The sequence below is a fragment of the Hypanus sabinus genome, chromosome 2 (genome assembly GCF_030144855.1).
Source record: "Hypanus sabinus isolate sHypSab1 chromosome 2, sHypSab1.hap1, whole genome shotgun sequence".
Lineage (NCBI taxonomy): Eukaryota > Metazoa > Chordata > Chondrichthyes > Myliobatiformes > Dasyatidae > Hypanus > Hypanus sabinus.
Genome location: NC_082707.1, coordinates 117,726,414 through 117,745,087, shown reverse-complemented (window position 1 = coordinate 117,745,087; position 18,674 = coordinate 117,726,414). Strand labels below are relative to the sequence as shown.

Below are 18,674 nucleotides of genomic sequence, written 5' to 3'. Positions count from 1 at the left end.
GAGACTGAATGAGTTTCAGGAGAATCTGCTGCCATCTGCCACAGTACATAAGATTACATAATAAGTTTGTTCGTTAACTGGTTCCATGTTTAAGGTACATATTCTTGGAAGTTGAAGAGGATATGGTGAAAAGACAGGGAACACAGTTTTGTTTAAACTGTAGAGTTAACAAACTAGCATTCAGTCATGCTTTTTGGATCCTGTGCTGAAACAAGAATGATTCATGGTTGGCAAAAAATAAAAATCAGACAATAAAGCAAATTAGTAATGCTAAATACTCAACAAGTTGGGCAAAACGGAACCTTACTGAGGACATCAGCCACATGCTGCACATTTTTAAGACTTACATTTCTCTTTATCAATAACTTATTTGAAATATCACATATGTTTCTCATGAAGGTTCCTATAGATAAAAACAATAACTTAATTATTTTGCTCATTATTTACACAACATACAATAACAATCAATCACATGAAATATTTGGTTTACCAAACCAGTTCTGGCACTGAGGAGAGATCCTCAGAAATCCTATCAATTATTCACTACTTCTCTCATAGCCTTGCAAACTGTTTACTCTATCCTATTCCATTTTAAAAGCCCTGTCTGACAGATTTTATTCCTGCCAGCCACAATGGCAGTGAGCTCCAGATCATAATTTCTCACTGCATAAAAATGTTTATTTTAAATCACATCCTCCTTGTATGTTTAGATCTGTGCTCCTTCATCCTTGAACAGTACCTCTCTATTTAACCTGTCTGAACCAGTTATGATTTTATATTTGTCTCAATCGCCGTTGCTCCAAGGAGACCAATTCCAGTTTCTCTATCCTAATTTTACAGTATTAAGACAATGACTGAAATTGATTTTTGAATTTCTTTTCCAGTACCCTTCCAGCAGTCTGTCATACTGAACAGTGATGATTTATTAAATGGACACAATTTTATCCTTTGCTTCCCCTTGTTGATTTCATATTCCCTCACCTAATTTCTTCATTTCTTAAACTAATAATTTCTATAATTAATTGTTTTTTTTTAAACAGTGAAAAGTTCTTCCGCCAATTGTTTTGATGAAACAATTAAGCATATAAAAATATACACAACTGTTCAATATTGTCAGCAATCAGTAATCTTCAGTCAGTTCTCAGGGTTAATGGAAATGAGATTATTATTCACTTAAATTTGTAGAAATATGGAATATGAAAGTATAACTCATCCATTTCATCTACATACTTTGAAAACAACTTGCAAATATAATCTTCTAAAAATAGGATACAGAACAAATAGGACTGGAGATGCATGGTTGCCACTTATTTAAAAGGAATGGAATATAAAAGCAAGGAGATAATGATGAAGCTTTATAGCACACTGGTCAGTCTGCACTTGGGAGTACTGTCAACAGTTTAGGGCCCCATATTTCAGAAAGGATCTATTGTCATTGGAGAGAATCCAGAGGGGGCTCGTGAGGATGATTCCATAAGATCATAAGGCGATAAGACATAGGAGCAGAATTAGGCCACTTGGCCCATCGAGTAGGCTGATCCCTTTTTTCCCACCCCAGCCCCGTTCCCCAGCTTCTCCCCGTAACCTTTGACGCCATGTCCAATCAAGAACATATCAAGTTCTGCCTTAAATACACCTAATGACCAGGCCTCCACAGCTGCCTGGGGTAACATTCCACAAATTCACTAACCTCTGGCTAAAGAAATTTCTCTGCATCTCTGTTTTAAATGGCCTCTGTTCTGAAGGCTGTGCCTTCTTGTCCTAGAGATCCCCACCATGGGAAACAATCTTTCCAAATCTAGTCTGTCTAAGCTTTTCAATATTCGACAGGTTTCAGTGAGATCCCCCCCACCCCACATCCATCTAAATTCCAGCAACTACAGACCCAGAGCCATCAAACGTTTCTCGTATGATAACCCTTTCATTCCCGGATTCATCTTTGTGAACCTCCTCTGAACCCTCTTTGATGCCAACACATCCTTTCTTTGATGAGAAACCCAAAACTGTTCACAATACTCAAGGTGAGGCCTCACCAGTGCTTTATAAAGTCTCGGCATCATATCCCTGCATTAACCTTTAGGGTGTTCTGCACGAGAACTCCCAAGTCACTTTGCATCTCAGATTTTTGGATTTTTCTTCCAGTTTAGAAAATAGTCTTCACATTTAATTCTACTACTGCAAATGAAAGGGTTAACATATCAATAACGTTTGGTACCTTTGGGCTGTACTCACTGCAATTTAGAAGAATGTGGGGGGTTTTCATTGAAACTTACTGAATGTTGAAGGGACTAGATAAGCTGGATACGGAGAGGGTGTTTCCTATGGTGGGGGTATCCAAAACTAGAGGGCACAGCCTCAAAATTGAGGGGCGATATTTTAGAACAAAAGTAAGGAAGAATTTTTTTTAGCCAAACAGTAGTGAATCTGTGGAATGCTCTGCCATAGACTGTGGTGGAGGCCAAGTCCATGCGTATATTTAAAGCAGAAGTTGATAGATTCCTGATCGATCAGGGCATCAAAGGATATGCAAGGATAAGCAAAGGATAGGCAAGTGTATAGGATTGAGTGGGATCCAGGATCAGCCATGATGAAATGGTGGAGAAGGCTTGATGGGCTGATTGGCCTCATTCTGCTCCTGTGTCTTATGGTCTTATTGACAGGGAGGCTGAGAGCAAGGTTTTAGCACAGGATTCAAAGCTCATATATTATTGGGGATGGAAATGGCAGAACTGCATATACACTCAGTAGCCACTTTATTAGGTACAGAAGGTAAGTGGTTTGTTTACAGTTTTCTGCTGCTGTAGCCCATCTACTTCCATGTTCAACATGCTGTGTGTTCAGAGATGCTCTTCTGCACATGACTCTTGTAACATATGTTATTTGAGTTACTGTCACTTTTCTGCGAGTTTGAACTAGTCTGGCCATTCTCCTCTGACCTCTCTCATTAACAAGGCTTTTTCACCTATAGAACTGCTGCTCACAGGATGATTTTTGTTTTGCACACCACTGTCTGTAAACTCTAGAGACTGTTGAGTGTGAAAGTTCCAGGAGATCAGCAGCTTCTGTGACACTCAAACTACTTTGTCTGGCACCACCGATCATTCCACAGTTAAAATCACTTAGATCATATTTCTTTCCAGTTCTGATTGGCCTGAACAACATAGAACCTCTTGACCATGTTATGTGCTGCATTGCTGCCATGTGATTGGTTGATCAGATATTTGCATTAACAAGCCGGTGTACAGGTGTACCTAATAAAGTAGCCACTGAATGCAAAGTCACAAATGTACATCTATTATGTTTAGATTAATAGTTGACGTATGGAGCTGGGAGCCCATTGAATGAATAATCATATAAATTTTGAATTCCATATGTTGGCGGATTGAGAATAAGTTGATGAGGGCAGTTGATAATAGACAGGTGTGTGTGTGTGGGTGAACTATTTTGTGAAAGGTAAAGAAAAGCAATGCTGCAAAGGTATTGAAGATATCAGGTAGCGCGGCCCAAAATCAAATAAGGCATCAAAAAGTATATTTCCAAAAACTTATCACTTGTGGGTTTGTGGCAAATGAAACCTGGGTCAAAGAAAGTGAAACAAGATTTACCACTGGTGGCTACAATCTATTCAGGAGAAGTAGTATAAAAAATCCTACTATAGTACTTGAAGATTCAAATATAGACTCTGTGATTACAGTCAAGAAATAAGACTGTGCTTTTTAGACTGCTGCTATATTCTATAGAACCAATAAATCATGGGAAAGTTATTGTGGAACAAATCTGCATGCAAATTTGGAAAGAGGTGTAAACAATTAATAATAATAATAGGTAAGGCTTCAATTATTCTAATATAGATTGGGTAAAAACAACATTAAAAACAACTAGGGTGTAGAGAAATTCCTTAATTGTATGTTGGATTTCTGTGACCCGCATGTTTCTTGCCTGAGGAAAGAAATTAAAAGAAATAATAAAAAACAAGGAGAAGTTAGCTTTGAAACAATGACTCTAATACTTGCAAACATTTAAATACTTACAAAAGCTAAAATAACAGTGCATTAGAACTTTATAAAGGTAGAATATTAAGAAGATTAAAAAATATGAACCTAAAGTTTCTTCACTTTAAGAAACTCTCATTCAAAGGCCAGCTATGTGTTTTTGCATCTGAACACAGTCCTTTGTGGCATGGTCAGAGTGTAAGTGCAAGCAAAGTACTCCTCATCTTTTCAAGAGCAAACTCCATGAGGTGGACTTCGATCATAGTCAGCTGCCCTCAGTAACTAAATCAGATCTCACCTTTAGGAAGTTCTTCAGAGCTTCATCAATAGTGGATCTTGGAGGTGTTCCATAGAAAGTGGCTGCTGCCTTCCTTTCAATCCATCCTAATTGTGCTACCTTCAAAAGAAAATTAAAGGATATAGCAATACTACTATAAATTAAACTTAACATTTCTCATCCAATCTGTCCTCTAAACTTCAGTTCATGACACTATCATGTCTCTTTACAGATACTGCATTTAAAAAAATGCTAAATGCTACATTCCTAAAATTGATCAATGTAAAAACACTTAAGTGTAACACGTTGTTTCTCATAAACTTACCACAGTGAGAGGGCAGCTGTAAAATACAACTCCAATCGATTTATTTTCACTTTGATTATAACTCTGATAGGAATTACTAACATACTTGTGTCATATGAGGCAACTAACAACATATTTCAACATACTTGCATAACTGCAACAATACAAATTAGCAGTAATAAGCTTCTCAGCCCATTTCTTTAATAAGATCCATATTTTCACGTGTATGTTGAAGGTTCTGCCTCCTAACGCAACTCCTTTGCTTGCATCTTTGGAAACACCTCTACTTCTATCTTTACTATCTCTATTTTACCCTTACAGGGTTCTTTTGAAGACTATGACCTGGAGTTACACGCTGACTTTGGTTCTTGCGGGAATGGGACCTGCTTTCGGGGTCTCACAACTGGCGGTTATTTGATTAATTTAAGGACATGGCCTAGAAGATTAGCTCGCCTTTGTTGCTTCGGGATTTTGTGGCTCTGGAGGTGGTCAGTGCTCTCTGGAGGAAATCGGTGTGTTGTGGGAGACAGAGGATCTCTGGCTGTGTGCCCAGAGGCTCGAGATCTTTGGTACAGAGCTTGGAAAAAGCAACTCAATGGACTTTTAACATCATAAATCAGTGAGTTGTTTGTTATGTCTCCCCTCTCGCTGTAAAATGGAGATACCATTTTTTCCCTTATTAGGGAGAGAGAGAGAGCCAGTGGTATGTCAAATTACCGGCTGAACGAGAGTCTTCGGGGTACTGCAAGTCTTTGTCTTTATTAATGCTTCGCTGCACACTTGAGTGCTTGGTGGGGGACGCTGATGCTTTTTTGCTGATGGGGAGGGCGGATTGTTGCTTTGCTGCTGCTTACATGTGGGAGGGGGGCTGGGGGAGCTTTGGGGTTCTAACATTTAACTGTCATTCATTCTTTGGGGCATCCCTCTGTTTTAGTGGGTGGTTGCAAAGAAAAAGAATTTCAGGATGTATATTGTATACATTTCTCTGACATTAAATGTACTTTTGAAATCTTAACGTGTATCTATCTACTTTTCAAACACTGCTTTACAGTCCTTTGAGGAAGAGAGTTTCAATGATTTTGAGAGGAAAAAAGATAACTTCATCTCTGACTTTTAGAAAAAATATCCCTAGCTTTAGATTTCCCACGAGAGGAAATATACTCACCACATCACTTTCTCAAGACCCAGTGCCTCTTCCTCCCCATCAAACCAATAACATCCCCTTCTCCATCTCACCTATTTTGCGGGACACTGAATATCAATATTAAATCATGAAAGCAATTAAAACAAGAAAACTGATATTTCTGTCCTTAATAACACTGAAGAGAAAATAAGATGAAACTTTACTGAAAAAATACTGACAAAAAGAAGGTTGAATGTTTTTGCTATAAACAGTGTTGTTGTTGGCAGTCAGTTTAGATAAAAGACCAGACGGCTCCATTAAGCAGGGAATCTGTTGTCTGTCAAATCTGACAACAGTGGTTACTTGTTTAGTGAGAAAACACAAGTCAATATAACCGTTTAGAATATGCCTATGGCTTGGCTGAAAACTGCATTCTCAGATGGTTACAACTGGTACTGGCTTGAAAGCACCTCATGGGAGTGAAAACTGAGTATGCATGTGTGGGAACAATTTGATACTTTAATTCATGGGGTAGCCAAGGGATAATGCATTGATAAACCCAATTGTGTCAACCTAGAAAAGCAGCTGACATTAATGGCTTCTATAGTTTCATGACAAGCTCAGGATTTGATCTACCATTTCTTACTAGTGGTATCCTCAATGGCTAGCTTACCTTCATATTTCATCATTTTGTCCTTACTGCTTTTTTTCATTGCTTTCTGTTGTTTTTTACAAGCTTCCCAATCCTCTAGTTCAACTAATTATTGCTATACTGTAAGCTCTCTCTTTTGCCCTTTGTCTTTGACTTCCCTTGTTAGCCACATTTGCCTCATCTTCCTTTTAGAATACTTCTTCTTTCAGATATTTCTATCCTGCGCCTTCCAAATTGCTCCCAGAAACTTCAGCCATTGCTGTTTTGCTGTCATCTCTGCTAGTGTCCCCTTTTAATCCTCTCTCATACCTCTGTAACTCCCTTTACTCCATTGTAATACCGACACATCTGATTTTAGATCCTCCCTCTTAAATTGCACAGTGAATATCATGTTATGATCACGAGTCCAAAGGGTTCCTTTACCTTAAGTTCTGTAATCAAACCTGGTTCATTACACAACACCCAATCCAGAATTGTCTTTTCTGTTGTGGGCTTAAACACAAGCTGCACTAAAGAGCCATAGAACATAGAAACATACAGCACATTACAGGCCCTTTGGCCCACAATGTTGTGCTGACCATGTACTCTAGAAACTGCCTAGAATTTCCATACCTCATAGACCTCTAGTTTTCTAAGCTCCATGTACCAATCTAAGAGTTTCTTAAAAGACCCTATTATATCTGCCTTTACCACTTTCACTGGCAGTACATTCCATGTACCCACCACTCTGTGTGAAAAACTTCCTCTGCCATCCCCCTTGTACCTATGACATCCCCCTTACAACTATGCCCCCTTGCATTAGCCATTTCAGCCCTGGGAAAAAGCTATCCACTCGATAATTGCCTCTTATCATCTTATACACCTCTATCAGGTCACCTCTCATCCCCTATTGCTTCAAGGATAAAAGGCCAAGTTCACTCAACCTATTCTCATAAGGCATGCTCTCCAACCTGGGCAACATCCTTGTAAATCTCCTCTGCACTATCTCTAGAGCATCCACATCCTTCCTGTAATGAGATGATCAGAACTGAACACAGTACATCAAGTGGGGTCTAACTAAGGTCTTATATAGCTGTAATATTACCTCATGGCTCTTGAACTCAATCCCATGGTTGATGAAGGCCAACACACCTTAGGCCTTTGTAACAACACTGTCAATCTGCACAGCAGCTTTGAGTTTCCTAAGGACATGGACCCCAAGATCGTGCTTATCCTCCACACTGCCAAGAGTCTTACCAATAATATGATAATCTGTCTTCAAATTTTACCTACTGTTACGAAACCCCGTAACTGGGTCACTTACCAGCAAAGATAGAGAGGTCCGTTGAAGTCTGATGGTACTATTTTTAACAGTATTTATTGATAAGGGGGCACAAAAATAAGATCAATGCAAACATACAGATAATATACGTCGTCAATACTAAATCTAAAAGCGCGGGTATAATAATAATCAATAAGAAATAGCTCTATCATTGTCTAGGGGATAATGTATTGTCCGATGGAAATATAAAAGTCACTAAGTTCGTTCAAGCTGCAGCGTTTATGGGTTTTAGAGAGAGACGGGTTAAACTTGCCCAGGTCTTTTATGATGCCAATCCTTTGAGTCGTGGGGAGTTGGTTTCCCCGTTGTTAGCTAAAAGCCATGTTCCGTGGTACAAGCCACCAGTTCTAGGCAAACGGAACCGAACGCATGTGGCCTCCTTCCAATGGCTTCCGCTATTATGGGATCGCTAGCTTTTCTTCTGGTGCGTCTGAGGGGCTGTTCCCACAGACCCTCTTTTATCCTGACTCACAGGGTCGCAGATGTCAATCAGGTTGGGGGTGATGCAATCCCTCTCTCAACCAGCCCACTTTGCCTGAGGGCTTCCACGTAGCACAGTATTTCAATCTAAAAGTTTGTCTTCAAGAGACAATGGCCGTGTCCCATAGTTTTATATCGCCAGGGGAACGAGACATTCCGCACGTCTCTCTCTCATTTCCTGGGTCTCCTGACCCAACCCAATAGTGATCTTGCGATTCTCACAAAGGAGGGGGCTGCAGGCGTAACACTACCAAAATGAACCACTTCACACTTACCTGGTTTGAATTCCATCTGCCACTTCTCAGTCTAGTTCTGCATCCTACTGATGTCACACTGTAACCTCTGACAATCCTCCAGACTATCCATAACAACCCCAACTTTTGTATCATTAGCAAACCTACCAACCCACCCTTCTACTTCCTCATCTAGGTCATTATAAAATTACAAGGAGGAGGGGTCCCAGAATAGATGCCCACGGAAGACCACTGGTCACTGTCCTCCATGCAGAATATGAACCATCCACAACCACCCTTTGTTTCTGTGGTCAAGCCAATTCTGGATCCACAAAGCAAGTTCTCCTTGGATCCCATGCCTCATTACTTTCTGAATGAACCTCACATGGGGAACCCGTATCAAATGCCTTACTGAAATCCATATACACTACATCCACAGCTCTACCTTCATCAATGTGCTTTGTTACATACTCAAAGAATTCAGTCAGGTTCGTAAGGCCCTTGACAAAGCCATGCTAACATAATTTGATGTCACTCCAAATGCTCGTAAATCCTACCTCTCAGGATCTTCTCAAACAACTTGCCCACCACTGAAGAAAGACTCATTGGTCTATAATTTCTTGAGTTATCTCTACTCCCTTTCTTGAACAAGGGAACATTGGCAACCTTCCAATCCTCTGGTACTTCTCCCATCTTTATTGATGATGCAAAGATCATCACCAGAGGCTCAGCAATCTCTTCCTTCATCTCCCACAGTAGCCTGGACTATATATCGTCCAGTCCAGTGACTTATCTAACTTAATACCTTTCAAAAGCTCCAGCACATCCTCTTTCTTAATGTCTATACATTCAAGCATTTCAGTCTGCCTTAAGTCATCCCCACAATTGTCAAGGTCCTTTTCACTGGTGAATGCTGAAGCAAAGTATTCACTAAAACCTCCACTACCACCTCTGGCTCCATGCACATGTTTCCACTCTCACTCCTGATTGGTCCTATTCTCACATGGCTCATCCTCTTGCTCTTCACATACTTGTGGAAAGCCATGGGGGTTTCCTTAATTCTGCTCGCCAAGACCTTTTCATGGCCCCTTCTAGCTTTCCTAATTTCATTCTTGAGCTCCTTCCTGGCACCCTTGTAATTTTTTTTGAGCTTTGACAGTATCTAGTTTCTTGAACCTTTCATTCCTTCTCAACTAGATATTCTATATCCTTTGTACACCATGTTTCTTTTACTCTACCATCCTTTCCCTGCCTCAATGGAACATGCAGAATGTCATGCAAATGGTCCCTGAACATTTGTCATATTTCTGCCATGCATTTTCCTGAGAACATCTGCTCCCAATGTATGTTCCCAAGTTCCTGCCTAATAGCATCATATTTCCCCCTACCCCAATGAAATGTTTTCCCAAATTTTCTGCTCCTATCCCTCTCTAATGCTATGGTAAAGGAGATAGAGTTGTGATCACTACCTCCAAAATGCTCTCCACCAAGAGATCTGACACTGGACCAGGTTTTTTCCCAATATAGATCAAGTACATTGCATCAGAAAACCTCTCTGAATACACCTAATAAACTCCACTCCATCTAAACTCCTTGCTCTAGAGAGATGCCAATAGGAAGCTATTCTAACTAAGGAATGTCATCTACACTACTAAAGTCAAACCAACTTCAGTAGTTAGACTGTAGTACACAGACAACATCATGGAAGAGTGTGAAAAAGGGGACCATATTGAAAGCTATTGGTCTTCTGCACAGCATCTGAGATTTGGATAATCTAGAGCTGGTTTACCAAGGAACATAAAAGGTGCCGCCAGTACTACAAGATCCTTCAAATTCACTGAGAAGGTAAGCAAATCAATACCAATTGCCACTCTCCAGCCAAAATCCTCATCACTGAAGCTCTAATTATACTTTTTCTCTGGAGGGTAGGTCACATCATCCTCCTGTCTAGCACCAAACTCATAAAACAGACCATCCTTATAAGCTGTGTCACGGGAAGAGAATGATCAGAGGAAAAGAATAATCAAGAGGAAAAGATTGAGGAATATCTCAAGACCTCCATGAAAAAATACATCTTGGGAATCCCAAGCCCATGACTGCTCAAAGGGAAGAAGGAAGATTTAAGATGGAGACAATCTACAGTGGTCAATCAATCCATGTAATGATACTGGTTGTGGGGTACGGGGGGTGAAAATGGTTGTGCAATAGGAAAATGCAAATGCAATAGGTTACAGATGTGATTTACTGTGGGAATAGGATTGCAGTATGGATTTGATAGACTAAAATGGCACATATTTAAGGAGATATGGAAATATGGCACCAAGATCATGTAGGCCTCCGTTAGTCTCGCTAGACCATGGACTTGCACCTTGGAAAGTTTCCAGGGTGCAAGCCTGGGCAAGGTATTTTTTTATGGAAGACTGGCAGTTGCCCAAGCTGCAAGTCTCCCCTCTCCACGCAACCGATGTTGTACAAGGGAAGGGTATTAGACCAAAATCATATAGCGTAGGGTAAACACTGCATCTCACAAAGTTCTTATCTACCTGTTTCAGTAGGCTCCACCTGTCCATCTGTGGCAATGTCTATAGTTACCCCATTGGTTTCAATCATCTCAGTATCCACAGAACTGGAATGGAAGCAAACCATCCTTGAGCCAGAGATACTGCCTAGGCTAAAACGCTGTTCAAATAATGCTAGTGGAAGACATGTGCTAATGCTCATTGTACATTTCATTGTCTATTGAATGCATGAATTTGACTTGTATTGATTTTTTGGTTTGGTCTTGATTTCATCAAGTTGTCAAAAGACACCAAAGTAACCATAAACAAAAAGGATACACCATATACTACAGTGTTTTGTTTTGAATTCACACATTAATTGTGTGTAGCTGCCAGGTAGCTTTAAACAACTATACTTTGTTTTTAAGAATGTGGCGAGGAGCCACTTTCTCAAACTCCTGCAGTGTTGTTAGGTATAAAGTTCCACCCCTTTACACTCTAGGTGAAGACTTTTGGACAGTCCTCCTCTACCTCCTGCTTTTTCTATGACATTTTCTCTGTTATGCAGTTCCATTGCTCTTCTCTCCTCACTATAACTTTGGAGTCCTGGTGGAATGGATACCAATGCATCCTTTGGGGTCAATGAAAAGACCTGTTCAAAGGTATAAACAGAGATCCAAGCCAGTGCATGGCCTGTAAAAATAACAGAATATTCCTCCTTAACCTAATAAATGAACAAAGTTCTTTATTCTAACTCAATCACTACAAAACAACATGTCTCTGAGGATCCCTTTACATTACACAGACATTATACAATGGGATGGGGATCAGGTGGCTAATGCTGGGAAAGTATGCTTGCGAGAGTTAAAAGCCAGGCTTCCCAAGGGTGATTAGCATGTAGTACTTGTTGATTAGTTGCCTACCTTACTTTCTAATTTACCAGGCAGAGTGAAATGTTTGTACATGGCCTATCAATGGCATCAACAGAGCTTTACTAAGAGGGATTTCTTGCAGTTCGGCAGTGGTTATTTAAAAACGGAGCTTCGGCGATGATGGGTTGAGGCGAGTTAAGTTACCTATGAGGAATAGGAACAGGAAGTATGTCTGTGAGGCTAGTATTCTGCATTGGGTGTCAGATGTGGGATGTCCAGGAGCCTCCCAGCCTCCCAGACAGCCACATCTGTGCCAGGGGCATTAAACTGCAGCTCCTTAGGGACCACGTTAGGGAACTGGAGATGCAGCTCAATGACCTTCATCTGGTCAGGGAAAGTGAGGAGGTGCTAGTGAGGAGCTATAGTCAAGTAGTCATACTGGGGACAAAGGAGACAGTTAAGTGGGTAACAGTCAGGAGAGGGAAGGGCTAGAGTTATATACTAGAGACTAACCCTGTGGCTATCCCCCTTAACAATAAGTACTCATGTTTGAGTACTGTTGGGGGGGTGGGGGGTGACAACCTACCTGGGGGAAGCAACAGTTTGGCTCAGAAGGGCAGGGAAAGGATTGCAGCAGTAATAGGGGACTCTATAGTCAGGGGGTCAGACAGGCGATTCTGCGGACACAGAAAAGAAACTTGGATGGTAGTTTGCCTCCTAGGTGCCAGGATCCGGGATGTTTCCGATCACATCTACGATATCCTGAAGTGGGAAAGTGAACTGCCAGATATCGTGGTACATATTGGTACCAACGACATAGGCAGGAAAAGGGAGGAGGTCCTGAAAACAGACTACATGGAGTTAGGAAGTTGAGAAGCAGGACCTCAAAGGTAGTAATTTTGGGATTACTGCCTGTGCCACGTGACAGTGAGCATAGGAATAGAGCGAGGTGGAGGATAAATGAATGGCTGAGGGATTGGAGCAGGGGGCAGGGATTCAGATTTCTGGACCATAGGGACCTCTTTTGGGACAGGCATGACCTGTACAAAAAGGACGGGTTGCACTTGAATCTGAGGGGGATCAATATCCTGGCGGGGAGGGTTGCTAAGGCTATTGGGGAGAGTTTAAACTATAATCTCTGGGGGGTGGGAACCGAACTGAAGAGACGAAGGAAGGGCCAGTTGGTTCACAAATAGAGAAAGCTTGGAGTCAATGCAAGAGGGAAGATAGGCAGGTGATAGAGAAGGGAAATGCTCAGACTGATGGTTTGAGATGTGCTTATTTTAACATAAGAAGCATCATGAACAAAACAGATGAGCTTAGAGCATGGATCAGTACTTGCAGCTATGAAGTTGCGGCCATTATAGAGACTTGGATGGCTCAGGGCAGGAATGCTGACTTAGAGTGTTAGGTTTTAGATGTTTCAGGAAGGACAGAAAGGGAGGCAAAAGCGTGGCACTGCTGATCAGAGACAGTATCATGGCTGCAGTAAAGGAGGAAGTCATGGAGGGATTGTCTACGGAGTTCCTGTGGGTGGAAGTCAGAAACAGGAACGGATCAATAACTCTGCTGGGTGTGTTTTTTTATAGACTACCCAATAGTAACAAGGACATTGAGGAGTAGCTAGGGAGATAGATTCTGGAAAGGTGTAATAATAACAGGGTTGTTGTGGTGGCAGATTTTAATTTTCCATATATCGACTGGCATCTCCCTAGAGCAAAGGGTTTAGATGGGGTGGAGTTTGTTTGGTGTGTTCAGGAAAGTTTCCTGACACAATATATAGATAAGCCTACAAGAGGAGAGGCTGTACTTGATCTGGTATTGGGAAATGAACCTGATCAGGTGTCAGATCTCTCAGTGGGAGAGCATTTTGGAGATAGTGATCATAATTCTATCTCCTTTACCATAGGATTAGACAGAGATAGGAACATATTTAGGAAAATATTTAGTTGGAGTAAGGGGAAATACAAAGCTATCAGGCAGGAACTTGGAAGCATAAATTGGGAACACTTGTTCTCGGGGAAATGTATGGAAAAATGTGGCAAACGTTCAGGGGATATTTACGTAGCATTCTGCATAGGTATGTTCCAATGAGACACGGTAAGGATGGTAGGGTACAGGAACTATGGTGTACAAAGGCTGTTGTAAATCTAGTCAAGAAGAAAAGAAAAGCATACAAAGGGATCAAAAACTAGCTAATGATAGAGATCTAGAAGATTATAAGGCTAGCAGGAAGGGGCTTAAGAACAAAATTAGGAGAGCCTGAAGGGGACATGAGAAGGCCTTGGACAGGATTAAAGAAAACCCCAAGGCATTCTACAAGTATGTGAAGAGCAAGAGGATAAGATGTGAGAGAATAGGACCAATCAAGGGTGACAGTGGAAAAGTGTATATGGAACCAGAGGAGATAGCAGAGATACTTAGTGAATACTTTGCTTCAGTATTCACTATGGAAAAGGATCTTGGCAATTGTAGGGATTGAAAAGCTTGAGCATATAGACATTAAGAAAGAGGATGTGTTGGAGCTTTGGAAAGCATCAAGTTGATAAGTCTCCGGGACCGGACAAGATATACCCCAGGCTACCGTGGGGAGTGAGGGAGAAGATTGCTGAGCCTCTGGTGATGATCTTTGCATCATCAATGCAGACAGGAGAGGTTTTGGAGGATTGGAGGGTTGTGGATGTTGTTCCTTTATTCGAGAAAGGGAGTAGAGATAGCCCAGGAAATTATAGACCAGTGAGTCTTACTTCAGTGGTTGGTAAGTTGATGGAAAAGATCTTGAGAGGCAGAATTTATGAACATTTGGAGAGGCGTAATATGATTAGGAATAGTCAACAGGGCTTTGTGAAAGGCAGGTCGTGCCTTACGAGCCTGATTGAATTTTTTGAGGATGTGACTGAACACATTGATGAAGGTAGAGCAGTAGGTGTAGTGTATATGGATTTCAGCAAGGCATTTGATAAGGTACCCCATGAAAGGCTTATTGAGAAACTAAGGAGGCATGGGATCCAAGGGGACATTGCTTCAGTACTGGCTTGTCTACAGAAGGCAAAGAGTGGTTGTAGTTGGGTCATATTCTGCATGGAGGTCGGTGACCAGTGGTGTGCCTCAGGGATCTGTTCTGGGGCCCCTTCTCTTCATTATTTTTACAAATGACTTGGATGAGGAAGTGGAGGGATGGGTTAGTAAATTTGCTGATGACACAAAGGTTGGGGGTGTTGTGGATAGTGTGGAGGGCTGTCAGAGGTTACAGCGGGATATTGATAGGATGTAAAACTGGACTGAGAAGTGGCAGATGGAGTTCAACACAGATAAGCGTGAGGTGCTTCATTTTGGTAGGTCAAATATGATGGCAAAATATAGTATTAATGGTAAGACTCTTGGCAGTGTGGAGGATCAGAGGGATCTTGGGGTCCGAGTCCATAGGATACTCAAAGCTGTTGCGCAGGTTAACTCTGTGGTTAAGAAGGCATGGGATTGAGTTTCAGAGCTGAGAGGTAATGTTACAGTTATACAGGACCCTGGTCAGACCCCACTTGGGAGTACTGTGCTCAGTTCTGGTCACCTTTCTACAGGAGGGATGTGAAAACTATAGAAAGGGTATAGAGGAGATTTACAAGGATGTTGCCTGGTTTGGGGAGCATGCCTTATGAGAATAGGTTGAGTGAGCTCAGCCTTTTCTTCTTTGAGCGGCAGAGGTTGAGAGGAGACCTGACAGAGGTGTATAAGATGATGAGAGGCATTGATTATGTGGATAGTCAGAAGCTTTTTCCCAGGGCTGAAATGGCTAACATGATAGGGCACAGTTTTAAGGTGCTTGGAAGTAGGTACACAGGAGACGTCAGGGGTAAGTATTTTATGCAGAGTGTGGTGAGTGCGTGGAATTGTCTGCTGGCAACTGTGGTGGAGGCAGATATGATAGGGTCTTTTAAAAGACATGGTGCTTAGGAAAATGGAGGGCTGCAGGTAAACCTTGGTAATTTCTAAATTAAGTACATGTTCGTCACAGCATTGTGGGCCGAGGAGCCTGTATTGTGTTGTAGGTTTTCTGTTTCTCTATGTTTCCTTAAGTTAGAAACAAGTATTATTTAAAACAGTGACAGGCTGAAAAATGCTGAAGGCCCAAAACAACCCACATTTACAATATAGTCACAAGAGTGTATTAAGGATTCAAGAACAAGCACTGCAAGTTTTACACATGAAAGCAGGAAAAAAAATTCAAATGATAGTAGAAATTTGGAAAGGCAATGTTACTTGGTAAAGCAAAATTTAACACTGAGGTTGTGATTTTTTGTTAGAGAATTTCATAGTTCAAAAGAAAGGAGATAAGGCATAGGTTAAGCACGGTCTCAATAATTGGCAGAGACAGCTTGAGACACTAACTGGAACTAGCCCCAAATTCATATTATGGCAAATGTAATCATTGGCTTGTAATTTTTGCAGCTTGAAAATGACCTAAGGATATAAGACACAGATGCAAGAATGGGCTTTTTAGCCTCTGATGCTGTCCTGCCATCCTGTAAGAGTCAGCCTATTTTTTTACGACATTAGCATCACTTGCCTGCACTAATGATATATACTTTAATTCCATTAGTATGAAAAAATCTATCAAACTCTTAAATATATTCAGTAACTGAACCTACAAAATTATCCTTAAGATTCGAGATTCCATTCAAGATTGTTTGGTATCATTTCCAGTATACAAGTGTAAAGGAGAACAAAATAATTGTTACTCTGGATCTGATGCAGTATATAAAAACTAAACTAAGGTAAAGAACACAATAATAAAACAGAATTAATACATAAGATAGCTGATATACATAGATTGATGATATGTACTGGATTTAGAGTAAAGTTAAGCTTTGAACAGCAGCGTTTGCACATAGGGTGACATAAGGAAATGATGAAGTAGTGGTTGTGGGAACTGTGGTATGGTGGATTAGTGGGTGGAGATGTTCATCAGCTTTGTTGCTTAGTGAAAATAACTATTCTTGAGTCTGGTGGTTCCAGTGTGTAATGCTATGTACCCTCCTCCCTGTTGGGAATGGAACTAACAGTCCATTAGCAGGATGGGTAGGATACTTCATGATACTGCTGGGTAAACAACTGCAAAGATTCACTACCCTCGGAATGAAGAAATTAGTTTGAATCTCTCTTCTGAGTAGTTGACCCTTTATCATTAGACTGCAACCCTAGTCAAGGGAGGCAGCATCCCTGCGTTAATCCTTTTCAATCTTTGTAAGAATTTTGTATGTTTCATTGAGATCACAGTTCATTCTTTTAAACACTAGACAGTTGAGCCACTGTCTACTTAACTTCTCTTCAATGGAGGGACACTCAATCCCAGGAGCTATTCAAGTGAATTTTTATTGCATTCCCTCTTTTGTAATTATATCTATATCTATGCAGGAAGACTAGAGCTGAATGCAATATTCCTAATGCAGCTCAGACTTGCTTTATAGTTGCAGCAAAACATGTTTACTCATGTCCAAATCTTCTTGTAATTAAGGCTAATGTTCCTTAGTTTTCAGTGTTTAGTTGATAAAGACATCTGAAAATTAATACCTTTCAATCTCTAACCATTTATTAAAAATACTTCACTTTTCTCCTTTTACTACCAATGTAGGGTCTTCTGTTTTTGTAGCATTATATTCTACCTGCAAGTCCTGGCCTGTTTGCTTCACCTGTCTATGTGATTCTGAAGCTTTCTATATTCTCCTCACAACCTACATGGCTACACAATAATGCACCCTTAGCAAATGTGCAGATATTACCCTTGGTCTCCACATTCAAATCACTGACAGATGGTGAACTCACAAACAATAATCAAATCCATACCCACTTCCAATCTGATGAAAGGTTTTGACCCGAAACATTGACTGTTTACTCTTTTCCATAGATACTGCCTGGCTTGCTGAGTTTCTCTAGCATTTTGTTCGTGTCGCACATTTTATCTTGTTTGTGATTTGTCCATATCCAATCTTATATTTTCTAAACTTAGTTTAGCCTCTTCTGAAAGTCGAAGTACACCATACCTCTAACTCCCCATAATTTATTCTCCTAGTTACAACTTTAAAAAATAGATTTCTCAAACATCATTTCCCTTTTACAAGTCCATACTGACTGTGCCGAAATAAAAACATAAAATTGTGGAGGTACTCAGTATGTCAATTAACATCTGTGAAGAGAGGAACAGTTAACATTTCACATCAATGACCATTCAACAGATATGAAATGTTCACGTTTTCTTTTCCACTCAAACTGCTACCTTACAAGCCTTTCCATCAATATTTTCTTTAAGATTTCCAAAATTCATAGACTTTTCATTGAATCTGTTTCTAAAATCATTATTTATACATGACATGAATTAGTCTTCCATGTATTTAGTCCCAATTTGCTACATTTGGCACATATTCCTCTAACCATAACTATCCAAATGCTTTGAAAATGATACTTTCGGACCTGTTACAACCACTTCCTCTGGCTGTTCACCCTACCCCTTAAGAATTTTCTGCAGCTGGTCTGAAATAGCCATGTCTTTCAGAGTGGAGTGTAGATGATACTCCATCTACGTGGAGGTAGATAGGCAGATGATAGGGCAAAATTGCAGTCACTGAGATGAGTTAAAGTATAACAGGGGCCAAAATTGAAAAAGGTGATGAATACAGGACTGAAGGTGTTATATTTGATTAAATCAAATCCTTAGAAAGAGGTGATTGGAAATTGTGGAATTCTTTTGGGTAGAGTTAGGAATCTGCAAGCGTAAAATACACTGATGGGAGCTACAGTATATACAGGACTCCAAACCATAGCCAGGATGTCGGCTACAAATTACAATGGGAGATAAAAAAATACATAAAAAGGGCAATGTTGTTCTAGTCATGGGGAATTTCAATATGGAAGTAGATTGGGAAAATTAGGT

At 40.5% G+C, this 18,674-nt stretch overlaps 1 protein-coding gene across 4 annotated transcripts in view; it reads right to left on the bottom strand.

The window, feature by feature from the left end:
• The window catches only part of LOC132382642 (regulator of microtubule dynamics protein 3-like), a 272,971-nt gene that overhangs the window by 12,705 nt on the left and 241,592 nt on the right, over positions 1 to 18,674 (bottom strand). For all 4 annotated transcript variants that reach the window (XR_009508440.1, XM_059953066.1, XM_059953078.1 and 1 more), the window contains one exon: positions 4,291 to 4,389. Coding sequence is in view for 3 of the 4 variants with exons in the window: in XM_059953066.1 (XP_059809049.1) it covers positions 4,291 to 4,389 (99 nt within the window). In the remaining variant the exon portion in view is untranslated. The remainder of the gene's footprint in view (positions 1 to 4,290; positions 4,390 to 18,674) is intronic.